The sequence below is a fragment of the Drosophila suzukii genome, chromosome Y, assembly GCF_043229965.1.
Source record: "Drosophila suzukii chromosome Y, CBGP_Dsuzu_IsoJpt1.0, whole genome shotgun sequence".
Lineage (NCBI taxonomy): Eukaryota > Metazoa > Arthropoda > Insecta > Diptera > Drosophilidae > Drosophila > Drosophila suzukii.
The window spans coordinates 1,445,631-1,472,553 of record NC_092085.1 but is presented as its reverse complement, the minus strand read 5'-3'; the positions used below and the strand labels follow the sequence as shown (position 1 = coordinate 1,472,553).

The 26,923-nt window shown below is 52.5% G+C and overlaps 2 protein-coding genes across 2 annotated transcripts; both read right to left on the bottom strand.

Moving 5' to 3' along the window:
• Nucleotides 1-480: 480 nt before the first annotated feature.
• LOC139353599 (eukaryotic translation initiation factor 3 subunit J-like) lies at nucleotides 481-5,375 on the bottom strand. Its single transcript, XM_070997954.1, has 2 exons — nucleotides 5,142-5,375; nucleotides 481-1,303 (listed from the first exon to the last, which is right to left on the bottom strand). The coding sequence occupies exons 1-2, from the start codon at nucleotides 5,373-5,375 to the stop codon at nucleotides 665-667; spliced, it is 873 nt and encodes a 290-aa protein (XP_070854055.1). The 3' UTR covers nucleotides 481-664.
• Nucleotides 5,376-8,606: 3,231 nt separating this feature from the next.
• LOC139353598 (eukaryotic translation initiation factor 3 subunit J-like) lies at nucleotides 8,607-26,364 on the bottom strand. Its single transcript, XM_070997953.1, has 3 exons — nucleotides 26,041-26,364; nucleotides 25,590-25,742; nucleotides 8,607-9,260 (listed from the first exon to the last, which is right to left on the bottom strand). The coding sequence occupies exons 1-3, from the start codon at nucleotides 26,362-26,364 to the stop codon at nucleotides 8,622-8,624; spliced, it is 1,116 nt and encodes a 371-aa protein (XP_070854054.1). The 3' UTR covers nucleotides 8,607-8,621.
• Between the last annotated feature and the right edge of the window lie 559 nt (nucleotides 26,365-26,923).

Genomic DNA, 26,923 nt, shown 5'->3' with positions numbered 1-26,923 from the left:
CCTTGCTTATCCTTGCCTTTGAGTCCTTGTGATTCCCGCGGCGCTCCCTCGTTGCTCCCTCGATGCTCCCTCGACGCTCTTAACTCCCTTGAGTTTCTACAGCGGGGGTCATCCTCCTCGTAGCAACTTTAAATCTCCCGCGCCGATATTTCCTGTGTTCCCACTGGGACATCGATACTCCTAGGCTATCGATCCCCAGCTCGCTGCTCATTGCTGCGTCTCACTCCTTTCCATGTTTCCTCCGCCTGGTCACACCATTCGTGCGTGATCGATATTTATTCGCATATCGATACCGACGGTGCGGCGTTGCCACCTGCTCGTTTGCGATGTTTCCACCTTGGCCGATATTTCCATTGTCGTGTGTCCATCGATCGCACTATCGTCCAATGCCAATCGATCGCCTATCGAGGCGCCCCCTTCCCTGGCTCATGGTGATTTTGCAACTTTCTAGGTAAGTTTTCGCATTTTCTCACTCCTTTCTATTTCATCCTTTCTCTCTCCACACGACCTCTCTCGCCTCTCGTCTCTCTCTCTCGCCCTTCAATCGTCCTCAGCCGGCTGAGCCTGGCTTTACGCTGGCAACACTCGAACGCTGGTGCGGAGAGGACTTCGCATTTGCTTCGCTGCAGGTAAGTATTTTGGTGTCGCTTGGCTGCTTCCTGTATTAACCCAGTATGAATTTCAGAATGCTGGAGCTGCCATGTATGCCCCTTACTTCTGGCCCCTGTTTCAGCTTTTCCGAGTGCAATATCTCCACGGTCATTTCGACCCTTTTGATGTCAGCGGCGCTCAGGTTCACGCATAGGCTGCGCACCAGATCTTCGACGAACTGGGGAAAGTGCTCCGATTCCCGGAACTGGGCCACCTTCCAGCTGATCGTGGCGCCGAACTCCTTGAACTCCTCCTTGCTTTCCGGATTGAAGGCATCGAGGCCGCCGCTCGTACTCGTCACGCCGAAGGCGTCTTGGGCGTGTTTGAGGTCTGAGGCCTCCTGGATCTTTTGCAGGCGCAGCTTCTCGGCCAGTTTATCCTCGGGTGATAAGTTAGCCAGTCGTTCCGCCTCCGCTTCCTCTTCCAGCCGCGCTTGCTGCTCCAATTTGGCATTTAGTGCCTTGCTTGGCTTGGTTTTGGCTGGGGCTTCTGTTTTCGTGGGCTTCTCCTCGTCCTTCTTACTACCTTGATCTACGGTACAGCTCTCTGCTCTGTGCCGTCTTCCCTCTTCCTTCGGCAGACTTTTGATGCGTGTTTTTTCTTTTCCTCCGATCAGTCCCAATCGAGACCTTAGACGCTCTGGTTCGCTCCCTTTGTGTTCTTAACGTTCTCCTGATGTCCTTTATGTGTTTCATTGCGCCTTTGTAGATGACCTGTAGTATCCTTGGAGGTATCCTTGGAATTTGTTCGTAGTATCCTTTGGGAATCCTTGCAGGTATCCTTGGACTCTTTCCGTAGTACACTTTGGGAATCCTTGGAGGTATCCTTTGGCTCCTTTCGTAGTGTCCTTTGGTCATCCTTGGAGGTATCCTTGGACACCCTTCGTAGTATCCTTTGGGCATCCTTGGAGGTATCCTTGGGATCCTTTCGTAGTGTCCTTTGGTCATCCTTGTAGGTATCCTTGGACTTTTAATGTTGTTTTGCATCTGTTGTGTCTGCTTGCTGTAGCCGCTCGCCTGTGTTTTCCGTTTGTTGCTGTTTCAGCTCGCTTACGTGGATGGTCCGCTCTTTCTTTGTGTTTATGTGTCTTATTTTGCAGATTACTGGTGACGCAAAACCTATGACTTGGTAAGGTCCGTCGTATCTTGGGGCCAATTTTGCTGCGAACACCTCGGCCGCTTTTGATAAATGGTGTTCCTTGGCCCACACGACGTCACCCATTTTTGGCGTCCATTGCCTCCTCCTTAGGTTATAATGCCTAGCCTGGTCCTGGGATGCTTTCTCCAGGTTCCGCCTTACAATCTCGAAGATTTCCCTGAGTTTGTTAGCATTCTCTTTCGGGGTCTCTGTCGGTCGTCCGGTCCCTACGGTTTCTCTGTCGTATAGGGCGCTCGGTAGTCTTGGTTCTCTGCCTTGGGTAATGAACGACGGTGTGTAACCTGTGGATTCTGAAACGCTCGTGTTTACTGCCAGCATGATTTCTGGCCATTTTTCGTCCCAGTCTCTTTGGTTCTGCCCTGCGAACTGCGCAATCATTGTTTTAACCGTCCTATTGGCTCTCTCAGTCGGGTTCTCCTGTGGGGTGTATGGAGCTGTGAACTGTTGCCTGGCTCCCATTTCGGCCAGGAAACTCTTGAAGGTTTTGCTGGTAAACTGGACTCCGTTGTCCGTTATGACTATTTTGGGGACCCCATACCTCGCGATTATGCGTTCTTTGAAAGCTTTCTTTAGGGATTCGGCCGTCGCGCTTCGCAGCGGCACCAACTCAGTCCACTTGGAGAACCTGTCTATCAATACCAGCAGCATTTGGTTGCCGTGTTTCGAACGCGGCAGGGGTCCGACGAAGTCCGCACATACCGTAGCCCATGGTTCCTCTGGCACCTGCGTAAGCATTTTCCCAGCCATTTGCATCTGATTCGGCTTGAACCTCATGCATGTCTCGCATACTCGCACGTGGGCTCGGGCGTCTCTGTGCATTCCTGGCCAGTAGTACCGGGCTGCCAGACGTGCTATTGTCTTTCGGCTTCCTACATGGCCAGCCGCCGGTGAGTCGTGGTTCTCCTTCAGCACCGTTTCCCGCAGCGCTTTCGGGACGCACATCTTCCATGTTGCAACATCTTCGCTGCCCGCTCTATGAGGTATATTCCTGTACAGGGTGTTACCCTCCATCACGTAGTCTGGATACTTTTGCGGCTGGGTCCTTATCTTTTCGCGCATTTCCAGAATCCAGCTGCATGCTGCAGAAGCTTCCGCCGCCGACGTCTCCTTGATCCCTCGAAGCGTTTCCGGCAGTGGCTGCCTTGACAAAGCGTCTGCCACCACGTTGAGTTGCCCTTTCCTGTACGCTATTTCGAAGTCGTACTGCTGCAACTCCAGGGCCCATCTGGCGATCCTCCCTGAAGGGCTCTCTATGCTGTTGAGCCACTTCAGTGCCATGTGGTCGGTTACTACTTTAAAGTGGTAACCTTCCAGATACGGCTTGAGCTTTCGGATTGCCCAGACGATTGCCAAGCACTCCTTCTCGGTTGTTGAGTAATTCTTCTCAGCGCCGTTGAGCGTTCGGCTTGAGTAAGAGATTACCCTTTCGCCTCGTTCAGTTTCCTGGGTCAAGATTGCCCCGATGCCGTAGTCGCTTGCGTCAGTTTGCAAGATGAATGGTTTGTCGAAGTCCGGGCATGCCAGTACGGGGTCTGCGACGAGTCTTGCCTTCACCTCTTCGAACGCCGTCTGATGTTCCTGTGTCCACACCCATTTATTGCCCTTGCGTAGCAGATCGTTGAGAGGTTTGACTATTTTTGCGAAGTCAGGTACAAACCGGCGGTACCATGATGCTACGCCCAGGTACTGTCGGAGCTCTCTTACTGTCGATGGTGGTTCTAGTTCGGCGATGGCTGCTACCTTTTCCGGATCCGTGCCTATTCCTTCGCTAGTCACTCGATGACCGAGATATAACAGCTCTTTCTTGAAAAATTGACACTTCTCCGGGTTTAATCTCAGATTTGCCTCCTTTAGTAGTAGGAAAACTTCCTTTAGGTTGGCCTTATGTTCTTCCAGCGAGCGCCCGATCACTATGATGTCGTCCTGGTAAGCAAATGCGTGCGGCGACATTTCTGGGCCGATCACCCGGTCCAGCACCCGTTGAAAAGTCGCAGACGCCGAATGAAGTCCGAATGGCATTACTTTCCATTGGAATAAACCTTTCCCCGGCACTGTAAATGCCGTATACTGCCTGCTGTCCGCTTTCAGTGGGATTTGCCAATACCCATCCTTTAGGTCCAAGCTGCTGATGTACCGTGCTTCCCTCAGTTGGTCGAGAATATAATTTATTCGGGGCATCGGGTAGGCATCCTTTACAGATTTGGCGTTTATTTGCCTAAAGTCGACGCACAGTCTCCATTTGCCCGTCTTTTTTCTAACCATCACGATGGGAGAACTGTATGGGCTTGTTGAGTGTTCTATGTATCCCATTTGGAGAAGCTCGTCCACCTTCGCATTGATCTCCCCTTGAACTTTCGGATTCTTGGGATAGTATCGCTGCTTTATTGGTTTGTCGTCTTTCATCGTGATCTGATGCTCTGCCATGTTTGATGTTCCCTTCATGCTGCTGAAAGTCGATAGCTCTGCCTCCAGGAATTTCGTCGTGTCGTCATCTTCGCTTGCCCGTTGTACGACTGCCACCGACAACTTTTCCTCGAGCCATCCCTTGTGACGATTCCTGGCCGGTATTATCACTTCGTGTCCAGCGCACTTAATTTCGGTACCGACTTGTGATAGAAAGTTCCATCCCAACACCAATGAATCCACTACTCTTGGTAGTATCAGCAGGCTCATGCTCAGTCGCTTGTTCCCAAACGCAATTTCCACCTCCAGCTGCTCATCGATTCCGCCACATCTTCCGTCTGCCAACCTAACTTGCCGTCGTATCCTCGTAATCTTTCCGAGGGCAGCCAGGTCGCCCGCCAGCTCTTTGCTTATAAAGCTTGCTGTTGCCCCGGTGTCGATTGTGGCCTTGTATGTGCCCCCACCAATCGTCACCGCTGCGGACAACTGCTGCTCCTCCTCGATCAGCTTTCCCGTTAGTTTGGAGAGGTAGCATCTTGCGACCCCCGCTCGCCTCTCTGCGGCTGAGATCGCTGGACATTTCCCGCCTGCTGGCAGCATTCAACGCTCCTGACGCCTACTCTCCCGCACACCAAGCAGAACAACAGGCGTTGGTGCCGACATCCCCGCGCCCAGTGTCCATGACCGCCGCACTTTCGGCAGGCCTCCTGGGGGTCTGTGATGTGTGTCGTTTCACGAGGCCTTTGTGTTGTACTTGGTGGCCTCCAAACATTGTTTGCTGGTTGCATCTGTTGCTGTTGTGGTGGTGTCCATTGGCCTCCGCGTGGTGCTCCTGTTGCCTGCTGCCGTGGTACTCGGTTAGGTGGCGACCATTGGTCGTTTCCCCGCGTCTCCTGGATTCCTGTCTCTTCGCATCTTCTGCATGTTACCTGCGCTGGCGATGACGACTTGTTCTTCAAGAATTTGTTTTCTTGCGCGAACGCTTCCCGCTCCTTTTCGAGTTCCTCATACTCGTCTGCTAATATCATCAGCGTGTCCAGGTCCGACACTTTGTATGCCCTTAGGAAGATCCTTAGACTGGGGGTGCAGTTCTCCTTGATGATTCTTAGGGTCTCTATAGTGGAGTAATTAAGTGGCCTCACCATCGTCTGCATGTCGATCATGTAGTCTTTGAACGACTCGCTGAAGCCCTGCTTCCGTTGCCTGACCTGATCCGCCAGCCTGGTGAAGAAGTCTCTCGGTAGAAAGTATGTGTGGAAACTATCTATGAACTCCGCCCAGGTTTTCCATTGTTTGTTGTTGGCGATGAACCACTTCAAAGCCCTTCCCTTCAGTAATTCAGGCATCGCTCGGGGAATCATGTCTAACTCCAAGCCGTATGTGTTGGCGGACCATTCCACCTGCTCCAGGAACTCGAACGGTTTTTCCGCCCCGTCGAACCTGAACGACCATTCGCGGACCTGTTTAGCGAACCTTGCATAGTCTGATTGATTGGGTCTCGAGATCAGCGCTGTTGTTTTCCTGTCTTGGCTTGATTCTCTCCTGTTTGCCTCCTTTTGTAGGTTGTCAACGCTCAGGCTTGCCACTAAGTTGTCCCCTTCGACGGTTGTTAACGTGATGCTGGGGCCGGCTTTGTCGTGGTATGTGGCTTCCAAATCGGCCCAGATGTCAACGAGTTGTGGGTCATTATCCGTTTCTGAGTAATATTCGGATAATGCTTTTCTCATGTCCTCTAATCTGCCGTCCAGGGTGACATTAAGCCTCTGTGCGACATTGGCGAAATCCTCCTTTTTAAGTCGGTAGATCCACTTCTTCCCCATTCTGTTTAACTTGCTTTCACTGCTGGGACAATCACGTTGGGCGCCAGATGTAACGAACTGATTTTTTTATTGTCTGCTCGCTACGAGATTCGTGCGGCTAGCTCAGTATATTGTGTGTTCGTCCCACCAAATTTATATTAACGTGACCGCCCAGTAGCTCAGTGAGAAAGCACAGAATTCACGGGTTCGTATTGGGTTTTATTGCGGGTATATTATTACAAGTGTCTTAGTCGCTTGGTTGGCTTTGACTCGTTGCTTGTGACCTTCGGTGCTTCCGACGGTCCTGGATGAGTCTACGACCTCTCGCCTCGATGACTCGGTGCTCCAGTCCTGTAGCTCCCTGAAGATACTCGCAGCTCCCTGAAGATCCTCGCCGCTCCCTGAAGATCCTCGCAGCTCCCTGAAGATGCTCGCTCGCGGTTCACTTCTCACGCGTGACTTGGTGACTGCTGGTAACGACTCGGACTCGCGAGGGGTATCGGCCGTACGGGCTTAGGGAAGCGTCACCGTTCTCAGACTAGGGTGAACAGAAGCTGCGCTCTCCAGGATCGCTCCTTTCGACACACCGCCGCCTGTCCCTTGCTCTGTCCCGGATGGTCCCACTGGGGTTTCTGCTCAGCCCGCGCGGACAGTCAAGGCGGTAACGCCAGGAAGCTGCCTCGCGCCTTACTTCGCTTCCACGCCTAGTGTAAACGAACGTTCCACCCTAGCCTCACCCTTTTGCCTTTTTTCCGGGACGTTTCCGTGTGGCTTTTGGTACTCGGGGTTCGGGCACGCCGCTCCGGGACCTCGCAAGTCGAATCCGTAGGGCTCTCCTGGATAATTCCACTCGAGACCGTACCGATCGACCGCTCTCCCTTCTGGCTTGTTATATTCGTGGTTCGGGCACGCCGCTCCGGGACCTCGCAAGTCGAATCCGTAGGGTTCTCCTGGACAATTCCACTCGAGACCTTACTGATCGACCGCTCTCCCTTCTGGCTTGTTATACTCTTTCCAGGCGTAACGCCAGGACTTTGTGGACAGGGTTAATCGACCGCCTTGACCTAGCCGTGTGATGCCCTCTGGATCTCAGCTACCTGCGTCTCAATTCGGAGATTCCTGGTATCCCAATCCCAAATGTCTCGACGTAGCAATCTCGCTCCTTGTAGGCTCCCACGGCGCTGCTTCTCTGGCGACTCGACTTGCTGCTGCTCCCTTGTAGGTTATCTGGTTGTTTGATTGTTCACTTTGGTATCTGAGTGATCTTGACGGTTTGACTCCTTGTGATCGACTGATCCAGCTGCCAGCGCTCTGCGGCCTTATATAGGGCCTCCAAGCACCGTTATTTCCCTTTTGCGCACGGCCCGCTGGATCTCTCCACTTTGGGTCCAAAGTCCGTGCCTCCTGGATGACCCACTTGTCCTTTATGTACCGCTTCCAATGGATGTTCCGCCCACTGCTGCCGTTCCGCTGATTCCCGTGCCGCTTGTGGCACGCCTGTGTGCCGCTCCACTGCCGAGATGTGGCACTTCCTCTCCCGGTCCAAAGTTCACGGGAGAGTCCAAAGTCCAGAGGAGTTCCGTTATCCCCTTCTGCATACGGCACTCTTGCTCTGCCCGTGAAGTCTCCATTCTCTCTCGATCTCCATCCTTGGTCTCCAATCTCTCTCGCTCTCCTTCATTGGTCTCCAAACTCTCTCGCTCTCCTTCATTGGTCTCCAACCTCTCTCGCTCTCCTTCGTTGGTCTCCAAACTCTCTCGATCTCCTTCGTTGGTCTCCAGACTCTCTCGTTCTCCCCGCCGCGCCGTTACTACGCGAATTCGCCGCGTATCTGGTAAGCGGCCGGCCATCTGCTGTTGCTTCTATTTGTGGGGAGTTATTCAACTCCTCACATTCCCCCCTTACTTCGGGAAACATTTAAGACTGGTTCCTACTCTCCGGCGTTTCCTTGCTTATCCTTGCCTTTGAGTCCTTGTGATTCCCGCGGCGCTCCCTCGTTGCTCCCTCGATGCTCCCTCGACGCTCTTAACTCCCTTGAGTTTCTACAGCGGGGGTCATCCTCCTCGTAGCAACTTTAAATCTCCCGCGCCGATATTTCCTGTGTTCCCACTGGGACATCGATACTCCTAGGCTATCGATCCCCAGCTCGCTGCTCATTGCTGCGTCTCACTCCTTTCCATGTTTCCTCCGCCTGGTCACACCATTCGTGCGTGATCGATATTTATTCGCATATCGATACCGACGGTGCGGCGTTGCCACCTGCTCGTTTGCGATGTTTCCACCTTGGCCGATATTTCCATTGTCGTGTGTCCATCGATCGCACTATCGTCCAATGCCAATCGATCGCCTATCGAGGCGCCCCCTTCCCTGGCTCATGGTGATTTTGCAACTTTCTAGGTAAGTTTTCGCATTTTCTCACTCCTTTCTATTTCATCCTTTCTCTCTCCACACGACCTCTCTCGCCTCTCGTCTCTCTCTCTCGCCCTTCAATCGTCCTCAGCCGGCTGAGCCTGGCTTTACGCTGGCAACACTCGAACGCTGGTGCGGAGAGGACTTCGCATTTGCTTCGCTGCAGGTAAGTATTTTGGTGTCGCTTGGCTGCTTCCTGTATTAACCCAGTATGAATTTCAGAATGCTGGAGCTGCCATGTATGCCCCTTACTTCTGGCCCCTGTTTCAGCTTTTCCGAGTGCAATATCTCCACGGTCATTTCGACCCTTTTGATGTCAGCGGCGCTCAGGTTCACGCATAGGCTGCGCACCAGATCTTCGACGAACTGGGGAAAGTGCTCCGATTCCCGGAACTGGGCCACCTTCCAGCTGATCGTGGCGCCGAACTCCTTGAACTCCTCCTTGCTTTCCGGATTGAAGGCATCGAGGCCGCCGCTCGTACTCGTCACGCCGAAGGCGTCTTGGGCGTGTTTGAGGTCTGAGGCCTCCTGGATCTTTTGCAGGCGCAGCTTCTCGGCCAGTTTATCCTCGGGTGATAAGTTAGCCAGTCGTTCCGCCTCCGCTTCCTCTTCCAGCCGCGCTTGCTGCTCCAATTTGGCATTTAGTGCCTTGCTTGGCTTGGTTTTGGCTGGGGCTTCTGTTTTCGTGGGCTTCTCCTCGTCCTTCTTACTACCTTGATCTACGGTACAGCTCTCTGCTCTGTGCCGTCTTCCCTCTTCCTTCGGCAGACTTTTGATGCGTGTTTTTTCTTTTCCTCCGATCAGTCCCAATCGAGACCTTAGACGCTCTGGTTCGCTCCCTTTGTGTTCTTAACGTTCTCCTGATGTCCTTTATGTGTTTCATTGCGCCTTTGTAGATGACCTGTAGTATCCTTGGAGGTATCCTTGGAATTTGTTCGTAGTATCCTTTGGGAATCCTTGCAGGTATCCTTGGACTCTTTCCGTAGTACACTTTGGGAATCCTTGGAGGTATCCTTTGGCTCCTTTCGTAGTGTCCTTTGGTCATCCTTGGAGGTATCCTTGGACACCCTTCGTAGTATCCTTTGGGCATCCTTGGAGGTATCCTTGGGATCCTTTCGTAGTGTCCTTTGGTCATCCTTGTAGGTATCCTTGGACTTTTAATGTTGTTTTGCATCTGTTGTGTCTGCTTGCTGTAGCCGCTCGCCTGTGTTTTCCGTTTGTTGCTGTTTCAGCTCGCTTACGTGGATGGTCCGCTCTTTCTTTGTGTTTATGTGTCTTATTTTGCAGATTACTGGTGACGCAAAACCTATGACTTGGTAAGGTCCGTCGTATCTTGGGGCCAATTTTGCTGCGAACACCTCGGCCGCTTTTGATAAATGGTGTTCCTTGGCCCACACGACGTCACCCATTTTTGGCGTCCATTGCCTCCTCCTTAGGTTATAATGCCTAGCCTGGTCCTGGGATGCTTTCTCCAGGTTCCGCCTTACAATCTCGAAGATTTCCCTGAGTTTGTTAGCATTCTCTTTCGGGGTCTCTGTCGGTCGTCCGGTCCCTACGGTTTCTCTGTCGTATAGGGCGCTCGGTAGTCTTGGTTCTCTGCCTTGGGTAATGAACGACGGTGTGTAACCTGTGGATTCTGAAACGCTCGTGTTTACTGCCAGCATGATTTCTGGCCATTTTTCGTCCCAGTCTCTTTGGTTCTGCCCTGCGAACTGCGCAATCATTGTTTTAACCGTCCTATTGGCTCTCTCAGTCGGGTTCTCCTGTGGGGTGTATGGAGCTGTGAACTGTTGCCTGGCTCCCATTTCGGCCAGGAAACTCTTGAAGGTTTTGCTGGTAAACTGGACTCCGTTGTCCGTTATGACTATTTTGGGGACCCCATACCTCGCAATTATGCGTTCTTTGAAAGCTTTCTTTAGGGATTCGGCCGTCGCGCTTCGCAGCGGCACCAACTCAGTCCACTTGGAGAACCTGTCTATCAATACCAGCAGCATTTGGTTGCCGTGTTTCGAACGCGGCAGGGGTCCGACGAAGTCCGCACATACCGTAGCCCATGGTTCCTCTGGCACCTGCGTAAGCATTTTCCCAGCCATTTGCATCTGATTCGGCTTGAACCTCATGCATGTCTCGCATACTCGCACGTGGGCTCGGGCGTCTCTGTGCATTCCTGGCCAGTAGTACCGGGCTGCCAGACGTGCTATTGTCTTTCGGCTTCCTACATGGCCAGCCGCCGGTGAGTCGTGGTTCTCCTTCAGCACCGTTTCCCGCAGCGCTTTCGGGACGCACATCTTCCATGTTGCAACATCTTCGCTGCCCGCTCTATGAGGTATATTCCTGTACAGGGTGTTACCCTCCATCACGTAGTCTGGATACTTTTGCGGCTGGGTCCTTATCTTTTCGCGCATTTCCAGAATCCAGCTGCATGCTGCAGAAGCTTCCGCCGCCGACGTCTCCTTGATCCCTCGAAGCGTTTCCGGCAGTGGCTGCCTTGACAAAGCGTCTGCCACCACGTTGAGTTGCCCTTTCCTGTACGCTATTTCGAAGTCGTACTGCTGCAACTCCAGGGCCCATCTGGCGATCCTCCCTGAAGGGCTCTCTATGCTGTTGAGCCACTTCAGTGCCATGTGGTCGGTTACTACTTTAAAGTGGTAACCTTCCAGATACGGCTTGAGCTTTCGGATTGCCCAGACGATTGCCAAGCACTCCTTCTCGGTTGTTGAGTAATTCTTCTCAGCGCCGTTGAGCGTTCGGCTTGAGTAAGAGATTACCCTTTCGCCTCGTTCAGTTTCCTGGGTCAAGATTGCCCCGATGCCGTAGTCGCTTGCGTCAGTTTGCAAGATGAATGGTTTGTCGAAGTCCGGGCATGCCAGTACGGGGTCTGCGACGAGTCTTGCCTTCACCTCTTCGAACGCCGTCTGATGTTCCTGTGTCCACACCCATTTATTGCCCTTGCGTAGCAGATCGTTGAGAGGTTTGACTATTTTTGCGAAGTCAGGTACAAACCGGCGGTACCATGATGCTACGCCCAGGTACTGTCGGAGCTCTCTTACTGTCGATGGTGGTTCTAGTTCGGCGATGGCTGCTACCTTTTCCGGATCCGTGCCTATTCCTTCGCTAGTCACTCGATGACCGAGATATAACAGCTCTTTCTTGAAAAATTGACACTTCTCCGGGTTTAATCTCAGATTTGCCTCCTTTAGTCGTAGGAAAACTTCCTTTAGGTTGGCCTTATGTTCTTCCAGCGAGCGCCCGATCACTATGATGTCGTCCTGGTAAGCAAATGCGTGCGGCGACATTTCTGGGCCGATCACCCGGTCCAGCACCCGTTGAAAAGTCGCAGACGCCGAATGAAGTCCGAATGGCATTACTTTCCATTGGAATAAACCTTTCCCCGGCACTGTAAATGCCGTATACTGCCTGCTGTCCGCTTTCTGTGGGATTTGCCAGTACCCATCCTTTAGGTCCAAGCTGCTGATGTACCGTGCTTCCCTCAGTTGGTCGAGAATATAATTTATTCGGGGCATCGGGTAGGCATCCTTTACAGATTTGGCGTTTATTTGCCTAAAGTCGACGCACAGTCTCCATTTGCCCGTCTTTTTTCTAACCATCACGATGGGAGAACTGTATGGGCTTGTTGAGTGTTCTATGTATCCCATTTGGAGAAGCTCGTCCACCTTCGCATTGATCTCCCCTTGAACTTTCGGATTCTTGGGATAGTATCGCTGCTTTATTGGTTTGTCGTCTTTCATCGTGATCTGATGCTCTGCCATGTTTGATGTTCCCTTCATGCTGCTGAAAGTCGATAGCTCTGCCTCCAGGAATTTCGTCGTGTCGTCATCTTCGCTTGCCCGTTGTACGACTGCCACCGACAACTTTTCCTCGAGCCATCCCTTGTGACGATTCCTGGCCGGTATTATCACTTCGTGTCCAGCGCACTTAATTTCGGTACCGACTTGTGATAGAAAGTTCCATCCCAACACCAATGAATCCACTACTCCTGGTAGTATCAGCAGGCTGTAACGAACTGATTTTGTATGTCTGCTCGCTACGAGATTCGTGCGGCTAGCTCAGAAGATTGTGTGTTCGTCCCACCAAATTTATATGACGTGATTGCCCGTAGATCAGTGAGAAAACAAAGTGTTCAAATGGTAACAGTGGGATTTATTCTCGTGGTATTGGTACAGCGGGTGCGTGGCTATGTTGGTTTCTGTGTCTCCTTGTTCTGGTTCCGCCGGCTGCTGGTGCTCCTCCTTCTGGCTTCTCGACGCGTTGACTCGTCCTCCTCTGGATCCTGGGTCTCGGGACGCTCGTGGTGGCCGCCTCTGCTTGCTTGCCGACGCGTTGCCTCGGGGTCGCTTGTCGCGCCTTAGACCCGCAGAGAATTCGGCCTTGTGGGCTTAGGGAAGCGTCACCGTTCTCAGACTAGGGTGAACAAGCCTTGCTCTCCAGGCTGACGCCTTTCGAGGCAATACTGTCCCTTGCTCTGTCCCGGACGGTCCCGCTAGGTTCTTGCTCAGTTCGCGCTGACAGTCAAGACTGCCTAGCGGTTCACTTCGCTTTACGCCTAGCGCAGACGAACGTTCCACCCGGCTTCACCCTAATGCGTGACGTCCGCGACGCTCCTGCGCTCCCCAATGAGCTCCGCGCGGCGATGGTAACGTGGCTGCCGGAAATGTCTGCTGGCGTCGCTGTCGATGTCCTCTGCGCTGTCTTCTGGCCAGTATCTCGTTGTTCTGGCGCTCGGGGAGCTGTGCGGTCGCTGCTCGGGAACTTCGCCGGTAATCGCAGGGCTCTCCAGGCTGACGCCTTTCGAAACCACAAATCGATCTACCGCTCGTCCGTCACGCCAGGTCCTGCTTGGTCGGGCAAGGTACGCTGGGTCGCAGACAACTTTCCTCCCCAAGCTGACGGCTCTTCGTCGTAGGACTCTTTTGCTTGTCTCTGACAGACCCGCCGGGCGACTCGCCAGGGTGTGGTCGTGACAAAGTTAGAAAACAAACGCCTTGACTTAGCCGCGTGATGCCTTTCAGAACTCAGCCACCTGTGTCTCAATTCGGAGATTCCTGATGTCCTAATCCCGAACGTCTCGACGTGGCGATCTTGCTCCTTCTATGCTTCCCACGGCGCTGCTTCCGACGACTCGCTTGGTTGTAGCTCCCTCGTAGATTACTTGCTTGACTGATTGCTCACTTGGTACTTTGACTGATCTTGAAGGCTTGACTCCTCTTGATCGACTGATTCAGCTGCCAGCGCTCTGCGGCCTTATATAGGGCCTCCAAGCACCGTTATTCCCCTTTGCGCACGGCCCGCTGGATCTCTCCACTTTGGGTCCAAAAGTCCGTGCCTCCTGGATGACCCACTTCTCCTTCACGTACCGCTTCCAATAGATGTTCCGCCCACCGCTGCCGTTCCGCTGATTCCCGTGCCGCTTGTGGCACGCCTGTGTGCCGCTCCACTGCCGAGATGTGGCACTTCCTCTCCCGGTCCAAAGTTCACGGGAGAGTCCAAAGTCCAGTGGAGTTCCGTTATCCCCTTCTGCATACGGCACTCTTGCTCTGCCCGCGAAGTCTCCATTCTCTCTCGATCTCCATCCTTGGTCTCCAATCTCTCTCGCTCTCCTTCATTGGTCTCCAAACTCTCTCGCTCTCCATCCTTGGTCTCCAATCTCTCTCGCTCTCCTTCATTGGTCTCCAAACTCTCTCGCTCTCCTTCGTTGGTCTCCAAACTCTCTTGATCTCCACCCTTGGTCTCCAAACTCTCTCGTTCTCCCCGCCGCGCCGTTACTACGCGAATTCGCCGCGTATCTGGTAAGCGGCCGGCCATCTGCTGCTGCTTCTATTTGTGGGGAGTTATTCAACTCCTCACATTCCCCCCTTACTTCGGGAAACATTTAAGACTGGTTCCTACTCTCCGGCGTTTCCTTGCTTATCCTAGCCTTTGAGTCCTTGTGATTCCCGCGGCGCTCCCTCGTTGCTCCCTCGATGCTCCCTCGACGCTCTTAACTCCCTTGAGTTTCTACAGCGGGGCCATCCTCCTCGTAGCAACTTTAAATCTCCCGCGCCGATATTTCCTGTGTTCCCACTGGGACATCGATACTCCTGGGCTATCGATCCCCAGCTCGCTGCTCATTGCTGCGTCTCACTCCTTTCCGTGTTTCCTCCGCCTGGTCACACCATTCGTGCGTGATCGATATTTATTCGCTATCGACGGTGCGGCGTTGCCACCTGCTCGTTGCGATACTTCCACCTTGGCCGATATTTCCATTGTCGTGTGCCCATCGATCGCACTATCGTCCAGTGCCAATCGATCGCCTATCGAGGCGCCCCCTTCCCTGGCTCGTGGTGATTTTGCAACTTTCATACTATGAAATTCATAGGTAAGTTTCTTTTGCATTTCCTTCACTCCTTTCTCATCCTTTCGTCCTCTCTCGCCCTTCACTCGTCCTCTGTTGGCAGCATCTGACTCCACATCGGCAGCTTTTGAGAGCGGTTGCGGAGAGGACTTCGCATTCGCTTCGCAACCATGACAGCCGGTAAGTATTTATGATGTCTTTCTGCTTCCTGCATTAAGCCCCCTTTACATTTCAGGTTGCTGGTGCGGCCCATGCATGCCCCGTTCCCTTTCTTGTTTTTAGTCAACTGTTGGTGTGGTGCGTGTTTCTGTTTTTTTTTTTTTTGTGACCAGCTGGCTACGGTGTAGATCTGATTCTGCACCGTCCTCCCCTTTTCCTCGGGTAACAACTAGTCGAGCTCGTCCGGCGCATTCCGTATAGAATCTCCGGATGCTGCGGTGTATGTCTGGACTGCGCGTCTTGTGTTGCTTGTCTCCTTCCGCGCATACTCTCTTCTACGTTACCCGTATCCTTGTGCCGTTTTGTAAGTGTCCCTTCCGCCTGGCGTTATCGCGGATGACTCTGGCAACTGCCCGACGCTGAATCCTGTTGCCTTGCGGTCAGGATCACCATCCATCCCTATCCACGTCCTTGTGCCCTACCCTTATGGTTGACCTTTCTGCGTGGCGTGTGGATGACTCTCGCTTCGGCCTGACGCCTAATCCTGTGGCCTCGCAGTCTGGATCAACGTGTGATCCTTATCCCTGTCCTTGTTCTATCCTGAGTGTCCTTTCCGTGTGGCGTATGGATGACTCTCGCTTCGGCCTGACGCCTAATCCTGCCGCCTCGTACCCGTTGTTAGACATCTGATGTTTCTGCTGTCTGCTCGTTTACTTGTTGCTTGAGCTCGCCAACGTGAACTGTCTTTTCTTTCTTCGACTGTGTGTGGCGAATTTTGCAGATCACTGGAGAGACGAAATCTACAACCTGGTAAGGGCCATCGTACCTCGGGGCTAGTTTTGCAGCGAATCCTTCGGCCGCTTTGGACAGGTGATGTTCCTTGGCCCACACTATGTCGCCCACCGCTGGTGACCATTGCCTCCTTCTCAGATTGTAGTGTCTGGCTTGGTCCTGGGACGCCTTTTCCATATTTCGCCGCACGATCTCGAATACCTCTTTTAGTTTGTTGGCATTTTCCTCAGGGGTCTCCGTAGCTCGTCCAGTGCCTAGGGTTTCCTTATCATATAGGCTGCTGGGTAGACGTGGTTCCCTTCCCTGGGTAAGAAACGCCGGTGTATGGCCAGTGGATTCCGATGTGCTCGTGTTCACTGCTAGCATAATCTCCGGCCACTTCTCGTCCCAGTTTCTCTGGTCCTGCCCTGCGAACTGGGCAATCATGGTCTTGACCGTTCTGTTCGCTCGTTCGGTCGGATTTTCTTGTGGTGTGTATGGTGCAGTGAACTGTTGTCTGATACCCATCTCGGCCAGAAAACTCTTGAAGATACGGCTTGTAAACTGCACTCCGTTGTCCGTTATGACCACCTTCGGGACCCCGTACCTTGCGATTATGCGCTCCCTAAATGCCTTTTTGAGCGACTCTGCCGTCGCACTGCGTAGGGGCACCAGTTCCGTCCATTTCGAAAACCTGTCTATCATGACCAGCAGCATTTGGTTCCCGTGCTTAGATCTTGGTAGTGGTCCAACGAAGTCTGCACATACCGTGGCCCATGGTTCCTCCGGCACTTGGGTCAACATCTTCCCAGCCGCCTGCATCTGATTGGGCTTAAACCGCATGCAAATCTCGCACTTTCGTACGTGGGCTCGGGCGTCTCTATGCATGCCTGGCCAGTAGTATCGGGCTGCCAACCGTGCAATTGTCCTTCGGCTTCCTACGTGTCCCGCGGACGGTGCGTCGTGGTTTTCCCTCAACACTGTTTCTCGTAGCGACTTCGGGACGCACATCTTCCATGACGCGACGTCTTCACTGCCTGCTCGGTGAGGTATGTTTCTGTACAGTGTCTCACCATCCATAACATAGTCCGGGTACTTCTGCGGTTGGGTCCTTATCTTTTCACCCATGTCCTTGATCCAGCTGCACTCTCCTGAGGTTATTGTTGCCGATGCCTCTTTTACTCCTCGTAGCGTCTCTGGTAGTGGTTGTCTTGATAATGCGTCGGCCACCACGTTTAGCTGGCCCTTTCTGTACGCTATCTCAAAGTCGTACTGTTGTAGCTCCAGGGCCCATCTGGCGATCCTTCCTGAAGGGCTTTCGATGCTGTTGAGCCACTTCAGGGCCATGTGGTCGGTTACTACCTTAAAGTGGTAACCTTCCAGATATGGCCTGAGCTTCCGGATCGCCCAGACGATCGCCAAGCACTCCTTCTCCGTTGTCGAGTAGTTCTTCTCCGCGCCGTTCAGTGTTCGGCTCGAGTAGGAGATTACTCTTTCGCCCTTTTCGGTGTCCTGGGTCAGTATCGCTCCGATGCCGTAGTCGCTGGCGTCCGTTTGCAGGATGAAAGTTCTACTGAAGTCCGGGCATGCTAGCACTGGATCTGCCACGAGTCTTGCCTTAACCTCCTCAAACGCCATCTGGTGCTCTGGTGTCCACTCCCACTTACTGCCTTTGCGCAGCAGGTCGTTCAGGGGTTTGACGATTCTGGAAAAATCTGGTACAAACCGGCGGTACCACGACGCTACTCCTAGGTATTGCCGGAGCTCTTTGACAGTCGATGGCGGTTCTAGTTCGGCGATGGCGGCTACTTTTTCTGGATCTGTTCCTATTCCCTCGCTAGTCACTCGATGACCCAGGTACAGCAGCTCCTTTTTGAAGAATTGGCATTTTTCTGGATTCAGCCTCAGATTTGCCTCCTTTAGACGCCGGAACACTTCCTTCAGGTTTCTTTTGTGTTCTTCCAGCGTGCGACCGATCACTATTATGTCATCCTGGTAAGCGAATGCGTGAGGTGACATCTCGGGGCCGATTACTTGGTCCAAGACTCGCTGAAACGTTGCCGACGCCGAGTGAAGTCCGAACGGCATTACCCTCCACTGAAACAGACCTTTGCCTGGTACCGTGAATGCTGTATATTGCCTGCTACTTTCTTCTAGTGGGATCTGCCAGTATCCATCCTTCAGGTCCAAACTGCTGATGTACCGCGCTTCTCTTAGTTGATCTAGGATGTAGTTTATGCGGGGCATTGGGTAGGCATCCTTCACTGACTTCGCGTTGATCTGCCTGAAGTCGACACACAGTCTCCACTTGCCTGTCTTCTTTTTCACCATCACGATGGGGGAGCTGTATGGGCTCTTTGAATGCTCTATGAACCCCATTTGGAGAAGCTCGTCCACCTTTGCGTTGATTTCCCCTTGAATTTTTGGGTTCTTTGGGTAGTATCTCTGCTTGATTGGCTTGTCGTCCTTCATTTTGATCTGGTGTTCTGCCATATTCGATGTTCCCGACATTGTGCTGAAGTCTGCCAGCTCTGTTTCAAGGAACGCTGTAGTATCGTCCAACTCGTTTACTTGTTGAACGACTGCTACTGATAGCTTCTCCTCGAGCCATCCATTGTGTCGGTTCCTGGCTGGTATTATTATTTCGTGTCCAGCACACCTTATCTCGGTTCCGACTTGTTTCAGGAAGTTCCATCCCAACACTAATGGATCCACTACCCCGGGTAAAATCAACAGGCTCATGGTCACTTGTTTGTTGCCGAATTTGACCTCCACCTCGAGCTGCGCATTAATTCCGCCGCACCTTCCATCTGCCAACCTAACTTGCCGTCTCGTCCTGGTAATCTTTCCTAGAGCAGCAATATTGTCCGCCAATTCTTCGCTAACGAAGCTTGCCGTTGCTCCGGTGTCGATTGTGGCTTTGTAGCTTTTCCCACCAATCATCACAGCTGCGGACAACTGCTGCTCCTCCTCGATTAGCTCGCCCGTTAGTTTGGAGAGGTGGCATTGTGCGATCCCCGCTCGCCTCTCTGCGGCTGAGATCGCTGGCCATTTCCCGATCGTTGGCAGCAATCGACGCTCCTAACACCCACCTTGCCGCATATCCAGCAAAACAGCAGCCGCTGGTTACGACATCCTCTAGCCCAGTGTCCGTTCCCACCGCATTTCCGACAGGCCTCCTGCGGGTCTGTGATATGGGTGGCCTCTTGTGGCCTCTGTGTGTTGCTTGGCGGCCTCCACAAGGTATTGTTTGGCTGTCTCTGTTGCTGTGGGGGTGGTGCCCAATGGCCTCCGCGTGGTGCGTCTTCTGCCTGCTGTCGTCTGGCTTGGTGTGGTGGTGACCATTGGTCGTTTCCTCGTATGTCCTGGTTATATGTCTCCTCGCATCTTCTGCATGTCACCTGTGTTGGTGACGCCGACTTGGTCCTTGAGAACTTGTTCTCCTGTGCGAAAACTTCCCGTTCCTTTTCAAGTTCTTCGTACTCGTCTGCTAGGATCATTAGCGTGTCCAGGTCCGACACTTTGTATGCTCTTAAGAACATTCGTAGGCTTGGGGTGCAGTTCTCCTTGATGATCCTTAGGGTCTCTTTAGCGGAGTAATTAAGTGGCCTCACCATCGTCTGCATGTCGATCATGTAGTCCTTGAACGACTCGCTGAAGCCTTGCTTCCTTTGCCGGACCTGGTCCGCCAGCCTGGTGAAGAAATCTCTTGGCAGGAAATATGTGTGGAAACTTTCAATGAATTCTGCCCAAGTTCTCCACTGCTTATTGTTGGCGATGAACCATTTCAAAGCCCTTCCTTTTAGCAACTCCGGCATCGCTCGAGGGATCATATCGAGCTCCAAACCGTACGTGTTGGCGGACCATTCTACTTGCTCCAGGAACTCGAATGGTTTTTCCGCCCCGTCGAACCTGAACGACCATTCACGGACCTGTTTAGCGACCTTTGCATAGTCCGACTGGCTTGGTCTCGGGGTTAGTGCTGCTGCTTTCTTTTCTTGGCTTGATTCTCTCCTGTGGGCCTCTTTTTGCATGTTGTCAATGCTCAGGCTTGCCACAAAGTTGTCCCCTTCAGCGTTCGTTAGCGTAATGCTTGGGCCGGCTCTGTCGTAGTATGTTGCCTCCAGCTCGGCCCAGATGTCGACGAGTTGTGGATCATTCTCTGTTTCGGAGTAGTATTCCGATAGTGCCTTCCTCATGTCGTCTAGCCTGCCCTCCAGGGCGACATTGAGCCTCTGTGCGACATGGGCGAAGTCTTCCTTCTTGAGGCGGTAAATCCACTTCTTTCCCATTTTTACTGTGCTGTTCTCACTGTTGGGACAATCACGTTGGGCGCCAGATGTAACGAACTGATTTTGTATGTCTGCTCGCTACGAGATTCGTGCGGCTAGCTCAGAAGATTGTGTGTTCGTCCCACCAAATTTATATGACGTGATTGCCCGTAGATCAGTGAGAAAACAAAGTGTTCAAATGGTAACAGTGGGATTTATTCTCGTGGTATTGGTACAGCGGGTGCGTGGCTATGTTGGTTTCTGTGTCTCCTTGTTCTGGTTCCGCCGGCTGCTGGTGCTCCTCCTTCTGGCTTCTCGACGCGTTGACTCGTCCTCCTCTGGATCCTGGGTCTCGGGACGCTCGTGGTGGCCGCCTCTGCTTGCTTGCCGACGCGTTGCCTCGGGGTCGCTTGTCGCGCCTTAGACCCGCAGAGAATTCGGCCTTGTGGGCTTAGGGAAGCGTCACCGTTCTCAGACTAGGGTGAACAAGCCTTGCTCTCCAGGCTGACGCCTTTCGAGGCAATACTGTCCCTTGCTCTGTCCCGGACGGTCCCGCTAGGTTCTTGCTCAGTTCGCGCTGACAGTCAAGACTGCCTAGCGGTTCACTTCGCTTTACGCCTAGCGCAGACGAACGTTCCACCCGGCTTCACCCTAATGCGTGACGTCCGCGACGCTCCTGCGCTCCCCAATGAGCTCCGCGCGGCGATGGTAACGTGGCTGCCGGAAATGTCTGCTGGCGTCGCTGTCGATGTCCTCTGCGCTGTCTTCTGGCCAGTATCTCGTTGTTCTGGCGCTCGGGGAGCTGTGCGGTCGCTGCTCGGGAACTTCGCCGGTAATCGCAGGGCTCTCCAGGCTGACGCCTTTCGAAACCACAAATCGATCTACCGCTCGTCCGTCACGCCAGGTCCTGCTTGGTCGGGCAAGGTACGCTGGGTCGCAGACAACTTTCCTCCCCAAGCTGACGGCTCTTCGTCGTAGGACTCTTTTGCTTGTCTCTGACAGACCCGCCGGGCGACTCGCCAGGGTGTGGTCGTGACAAAGTTAGAAAACAAACGCCTTGACTTAGCCGCGTGATGCCTTTCAGAACTCAGCCACCTGTGTCTCAATTCGGAGATTCCTGATGTCCTAATCCCGAACGTCTCGACGTGGCGATCTTGCTCCTTCTATGCTTCCCACGGCGCTGCTTCCGACGACTCGCTTGGTTGTAGCTCCCTCGTAGATTACTTGCTTGACTGATTGCTCACTTGGTACTTTGACTGATCTTGAAGGCTTGACTCCTCTTGATCGACTGATTCAGCTGCCAGCGCTCTGCGGCCTTATATAGGGCCTCCAAGCACCGTTATTCCCCTTTGCGCACGGCCCGCTGGATCTCTCCACTTTGGGTCCAAAAGTCCGTGCCTCCTGGATGACCCACTTCTCCTTCACGTACCGCTTCCAATAGATGTTCCGCCCACCGCTGCCGTTCCGCTGATTCCCGTGCCGCTTGTGGCACGCCTGTGTGCCGCTCCACTGCCGAGATGTGGCACTTCCTCTCCCGGTCCAAAGTTCACGGGAGAGTCCAAAGTCCAGTGGAGTTCCGTTATCCCCTTCTGCATACGGCACTCTTGCTCTGCCCGCGAAGTCTCCATTCTCTCTCGATCTCCATCCTTGGTCTCCAATCTCTCTCGCTCTCCTTCATTGGTCTCCAAACTCTCTCGCTCTCCATCCTTGGTCTCCAATCTCTCTCGCTCTCCTTCATTGGTCTCCAAACTCTCTCGCTCTCCTTCGTTGGTCTCCAAACTCTCTTGATCTCCACCCTTGGTCTCCAAACTCTCTCGTTCTCCCCGCCGCGCCGTTACTACGCGAATTCGCCGCGTATCTGGTAAGCGGCCGGCCATCTGCTGCTGCTTCTATTTGTGGGGAGTTATTCAACTCCTCACAAGGCTCATGCTCAGTCGCTTGTTCCCGAACGCAATTTCCACCTCCAGCTGCTCATCGATTCCGCCACATCTTCCGTCTGCCAACCTAACTTGCCGTCGTATCCTCGTAATCTTTCCGAGGGCAGCCAGGTCGCCCGCCAGCTCTTTGCTTATAAAGCTTGCTGTTGCCCCGGTGTCGATTGTGGCCTTGTATGTGCCCCCACCAATCGTCACCGCTGCGGACAACTGCTGCTCCTCCTCGATCAGCTTTCCCGTTAGTTTGGAGAGGTAGCATCTTGCGACCCCCGCTCGCCTCTCTGCGGCTGAGATCGCTGGACATTTCCCGCCTGCTGGCAGCATTCAACGCTCCTGACGCCTACTCTCCCGCACACCAAGCAGAACAACAGGCGTTGGTGCCGACATCCCCGCGCCCAGTGTCCATGACCGCCGCACTTTCGGCAGGCCTCCTGGGGGTCTGTGATGTGTGTCGTTTCACGAGGCCTTTGTGTTGTACTTGGTGGCCTCCAAACATTGTTTGCTGGTTGCATCTGTTGCTGTTGTGGTGGTGTCCATTGGCCTCCGCGTGGTGCTCCTGTTGCCTGCTGCCGTGGTACTCGGTTAGGTGGCGACCATTGGTCGTTTCCCCGCGTCTCCTGGATTCCTGTCTCTTCGCATCTTCTGCATGTTACCTGCGCTGGCGATGACGACTTGTTCTTCGAGAATTTGTTTTCTTGCGCGAACGCTTCCCGCTCCTTTTCGAGTTCTTCATACTCGTCTGCTAATATCATCAGCGTGTCCAGGTCCGACACTTTGTATGCCCTTAGGAAGATCCTTAGACTGGGGGTGCAGTTCTCCTTGATGATTCTTAGGGTCTCTATAGTGGAGTAATTAAGTGGCCTCACCATCGTCTGCATGTCGATCATGTAGTCTTTGAACGACTCGCTGAAGCCCTGCTTCCGTTGCCTGACCTGATCCGCCAGCCTGGTGAAGAAGTCTCTCGGTAGAAAGTATGTGTGGAAACTATCTATGAACTCCGCCCAGGTTTTCCATTGTTTGTTGTTGGCGATGAACCACTTCAAAGCCCTTCCCTTCAGTAATTCAGGCATCGCTCGGGGAATCATGTCTAACTCCAAGCCGTATGTGTTGGCGGACCATTCCACCTGCTCCAGGAACTCGAACGGTTTTTCCGCCCCGTCGAACCTGAACGACCATTCGCGGACCTGTTTAGCGATCCTTGCATAGTCTGATTGATTGGGTCTCGAGATCAGCGCTGTTGTTTTCCTGTCTTGGCTTGATTCTCTCCTGTTTGCCTCCTTTTGTAGGTTGTCAACGCTCAGGCTTGCCACTAAGTTGTCCCCTTCGACGGTTGTTAACGTGATGCTGGGGCCGGCTTTGTCGTGGTATGTGGCTTCCAAATCGGCCCAGATGTCAACGAGTTGTGGGTCATTATCCGTTTCTGAGTAATATTCGGATAATGCTTTTCTCATGTCCTCTAATCTGCCGTCCAGGGTGACATTAAGCCTCTGTGCGACATTGGCGAAATCCTCCTTTTTAAGTCGGTAGATCCACTTCTTCGCCATTCTGTTTAACTTGCTTTCACTGCTGGGACAATCACGTTGGGCGCCAGATGTAACGAACTGATTTTTTTATTGTCTGCTCGCTACGAGATTCGTGCGGCTAGCTCAGTATATTGTGTGTTCGTCCCACCAAATTTATATTAACGTGACCGCCCAGTAGCTCAGTGAGAAAGCACAGAATTCACGGGTTCGTATTGGGTTTTATTGCGGGTATATTATTACAAGTGTCTTAGTCGCTTGGTTGGCTTTGACTCGTTGCTTGTGACCTTCGGTGCTTCCGACGGTCCTGGATGACTCTACGACCTCTCGCCTCGATGACTCGGTGCTCCAGTCCTGTAGCTCCCTGAAGATACTCGCAGCTCCCTGAAGATCCTCGCCGCTCCCTGAAGATCCTCGCAGCTCCCTGAAGATGCTCGCTCGCGGTTCACTTCTCACGCGTGACTTGGTGACTGCTGGTAACGACTCGGACTCGCTAGGGGTATCGGCCGTACGGGCTTAGGGAAGCGTCACCGTTCTCAGACTAGGGTGAACAGAAGCTGCGCTCTCCAGGATCGCTCCTTTCGACACACCGCCGCCTGTCTCTTGCTCTGTCCCGGATGGTCCCACTGGGGTTTCTGCTCAGCCCGCGCGGACAGTCAAGGCGGTAACGCCAGGAAGCTGCCTCGCGCCTTACTTCGCTTCCACGCCTAGTGTAAACGAACGTTCCACCCTAGCCTCACCCTTTTGCTTTTTGTCCGGGACGTTTCCGTGTGGCTTTTGGTACTCGGGGTTCGGGCACGCCGCTCCGGGACCTCGCAAGTCGAATCCGTAGGGCTCTCCTGGATAATTCCACTCGAGACCGTACCGATCGACCGCTCTCCCTTCTGGCTTGTTATATTCGTGGTTCGGGCACGCCGCTCCGGGACCTCGCAAGTCGAATCCGTAGGGTTCTCCTGGACAATTCCACTCGAGACCTTACTGATCGACCGCTCTCCCTTCTGGCTTGTTATACTCTTTCCAGGCGTAACGCCAGGACTTTGTGGACAGGGTTAATCGACCGCCTTGACCTAGCCGTGTGATGCCCTCTGGATCTCAGCTACCTGCGTCTCAATTCGGAGATTCCTGGTATCCCAATCCCGAATGTCTCGACGTAGCAATCTCGCTCCTTGTAGGCTCCCACGGCGCTGCTTCTCTGGCGACTCGACTTGCTGCTGCTCCCTTGTAGGTTATCTGGTTGTTTGATTGTTCACTTTGGTATCTGAGTGATCTTGACGGTTTGACTCCTTGTGATCGACTGATCCAGCTGCCAGCGCTCTGCGGCCTTATATAGGGCCTCCAAGCACCGTTATTTCCCTTTTGCGCACGGCCCGCTGGATCTCTCCACTTTGGGTCCAAAGTCCGTGCCTCCTGGATGACCCACTTGTCCTTTATGTACCGCTTCCAATGGATGTTCCGCCCACTGCTGCCGTTCCGCTGATTCCCGTGCCGCTTGTGGCACGCCTGTGTGCCGCTCCACTGCCGAGATGTGGCACTTCCTCTCCCGGTCCAAAGTTCACGGGAGAGTCCAAAGTCCAGAGGAGTTCCGTTATCCCCTTCTGCATACGGCACTCTTGCTCTGCCCGTGAAGTCTCCATTCTCTCTCGATCTCCATCCTTGGTCTCCAATCTCCCTCGCTCTCCTTCATTGGTCTCCAAACTCTCTCGCTCTCCTTCATTGGTCTCCAACCTCTCTCGCTCTCCTTCGTTGGTCTCCAAACTCTCTCGATCTCCTTCGTTGGTCTCCAGACTCTCTCGTTCTCCCCGCCGCGCCGTTAATACGCGAATTCGCCGCGTATCTGGTAAGCGGCCGGCCATCTGCTGCTGCTTCTATTTGTGGGGAGTTATTCAACTCCTCACATAACTTTAACATTATTATAGTCAAAAATTAGAATGTTTTCTTTTTTAACTTCAAGTTTTAATTCTTTAACTAAATCACTTGGGATGCAGTTAACATCAGCGCCTGTGTCCACTTTAAACGTAATATTTTTCCCATTTATTTTATATGTTTTCGTCCATCTTACTCTGTTTAGTGCGGGCGCTTATTCTAAAATTACTTTCATTAATGTAAGCCTCTGATTTAAATACTCTTTCCTTACTTTTACCTGATTCTATCCAATTAATAACTGCTCCGGCTGTTTGCTTGCGATCCACATCTATCTGCTTGCTTTTGTAGTTGTTGTTATCCACTCGTTTGTTGCTGATGTTGTTGTTATCCACTCGTCTATTGCTGCTGTTGTAGTTGTTGTTATCCACTCGTTTCTTCTGCTGCTTGCAGTACTTGGAAAAATGTCCAATTTTTCCGCAATAGTAACATGCCATTTCCTTTGCAATTATAACAGCGACGGACAACTGCGTCAACGGACTTTTCATAATGGGGATTCCGTAGAAATTCATTGTTTTTTGCGGCCGCTTCAAAGGCTTTGCACTCAGTGATGATCTCCTCGAGTTTCTTGTTTTTTGATTCAAGGAGTTTAAGCTGCAGCCTTTTATCTTGAATTCCAATTATGAAGCGGTCTAGCAACATACGTTCTTCGTATGTTCGGCCACAGTCACATTTGTAGTCACATAACTGTACCTGCTTGCGGAGTTGCGTCTCAAACTCTATGAAAGGCTGTCCCTCAGTTTGAACAATGTTGTTGAATTTGTAGGATTCCATTGTGATGTTTCGGAACGGGATGCTGTAGTCATCGAATGCCTTTAGTACGTCCTCCAGTGTACGGCTGACGACCGCGGCAGAGGTAGACGGGTCTGAAGACGTCACCATGGTGCCGACCATGCCATGTGCGGTTCCATCGTTGGGAAACAATGTACTGTATATTTCCGTGACCTTTGATCCAGCCAACCATAGGAATGTGGCAATCTTTTTGGCTTCTGGCTCTGAGTCTTTGCCTGACGCCATCATGTACATGATAAACGACCTCTTCCATTTTGGCCACTCTAATGCCAGCATTGAGCAGTCGATTTCTTGTAGAACTCGCTCCATTTTGTTCCTTTTTAGTTTGCAATTGATATTTTCACTTCTGACACCATGTAATAATTGTTGATATGCAGATTATTAATGATTTTGTAAGACGTGTATTGAAGCGTGTCTTTATTGATGCCACTTTTTAAACGGAAGCGCGCTTCCGTACATTCAATATGAGCTTATACATTATTGACACTTACTGCATTCTCACTATCTCAAACTTTAAAATAAGTTAGCCGCGCACTTTGTTCTCTCTCCCTTGCTCTCATTTCTCGGCTCTGCTTTTGTTTCAGCCAGCGCCAAGAATGAGAAAGCAACACATAAAATAGACAAAAAACATTTATATTTATGTATGCTTGCTAAACATACACAATTTTAAGGCACATTCTGTATTTCAAAATATTTGGTTGAATAGCTTTGTTTGAAAGAATTCTATTTGCCCGGGTATTAGATTGCAATTTTTTACGTCCACACACATGCATAAATACATATG

What these genes read in the sequence shown, in the direction of transcription:
- LOC139353599 (XM_070997954.1), bottom strand. Translation starts at nt 5,375, where the DNA reads ATGATCGACATGCAGACGATGGTGAGGCCACTTAATTACTCCACTATA. An exon ending in AGTCGTCATCGCCAGCGCAG is followed by an intron (nt 1,304 to 5,141) that starts GTAACATGCAGA and finishes TAAGAACACAAA; the next exon opens with GGGAGCGAACCAGAGCGTCT.
- LOC139353598 (XM_070997953.1), bottom strand. Translation starts at nt 26,364, where the DNA reads ATGGCGTCAGGCAAAGACTCAGAGCCAGAAGCCAAAAAGATTGCCACA. An exon ending in AGACGCAACTCCGCAAGCAG is followed by an intron (nt 25,743 to 26,040) that starts GTACAGTTATGT and finishes CATTTTTCCAAG; the next exon opens with TACTGCAAGCAGCAGAAGAA. An exon ending in GCAAGCAAACAGCCGGAGCA is followed by an intron (nt 9,261 to 25,589) that starts GTTATTAATTGG and finishes TAAGAACACAAA; the next exon opens with GGGAGCGAACCAGAGCGTCT.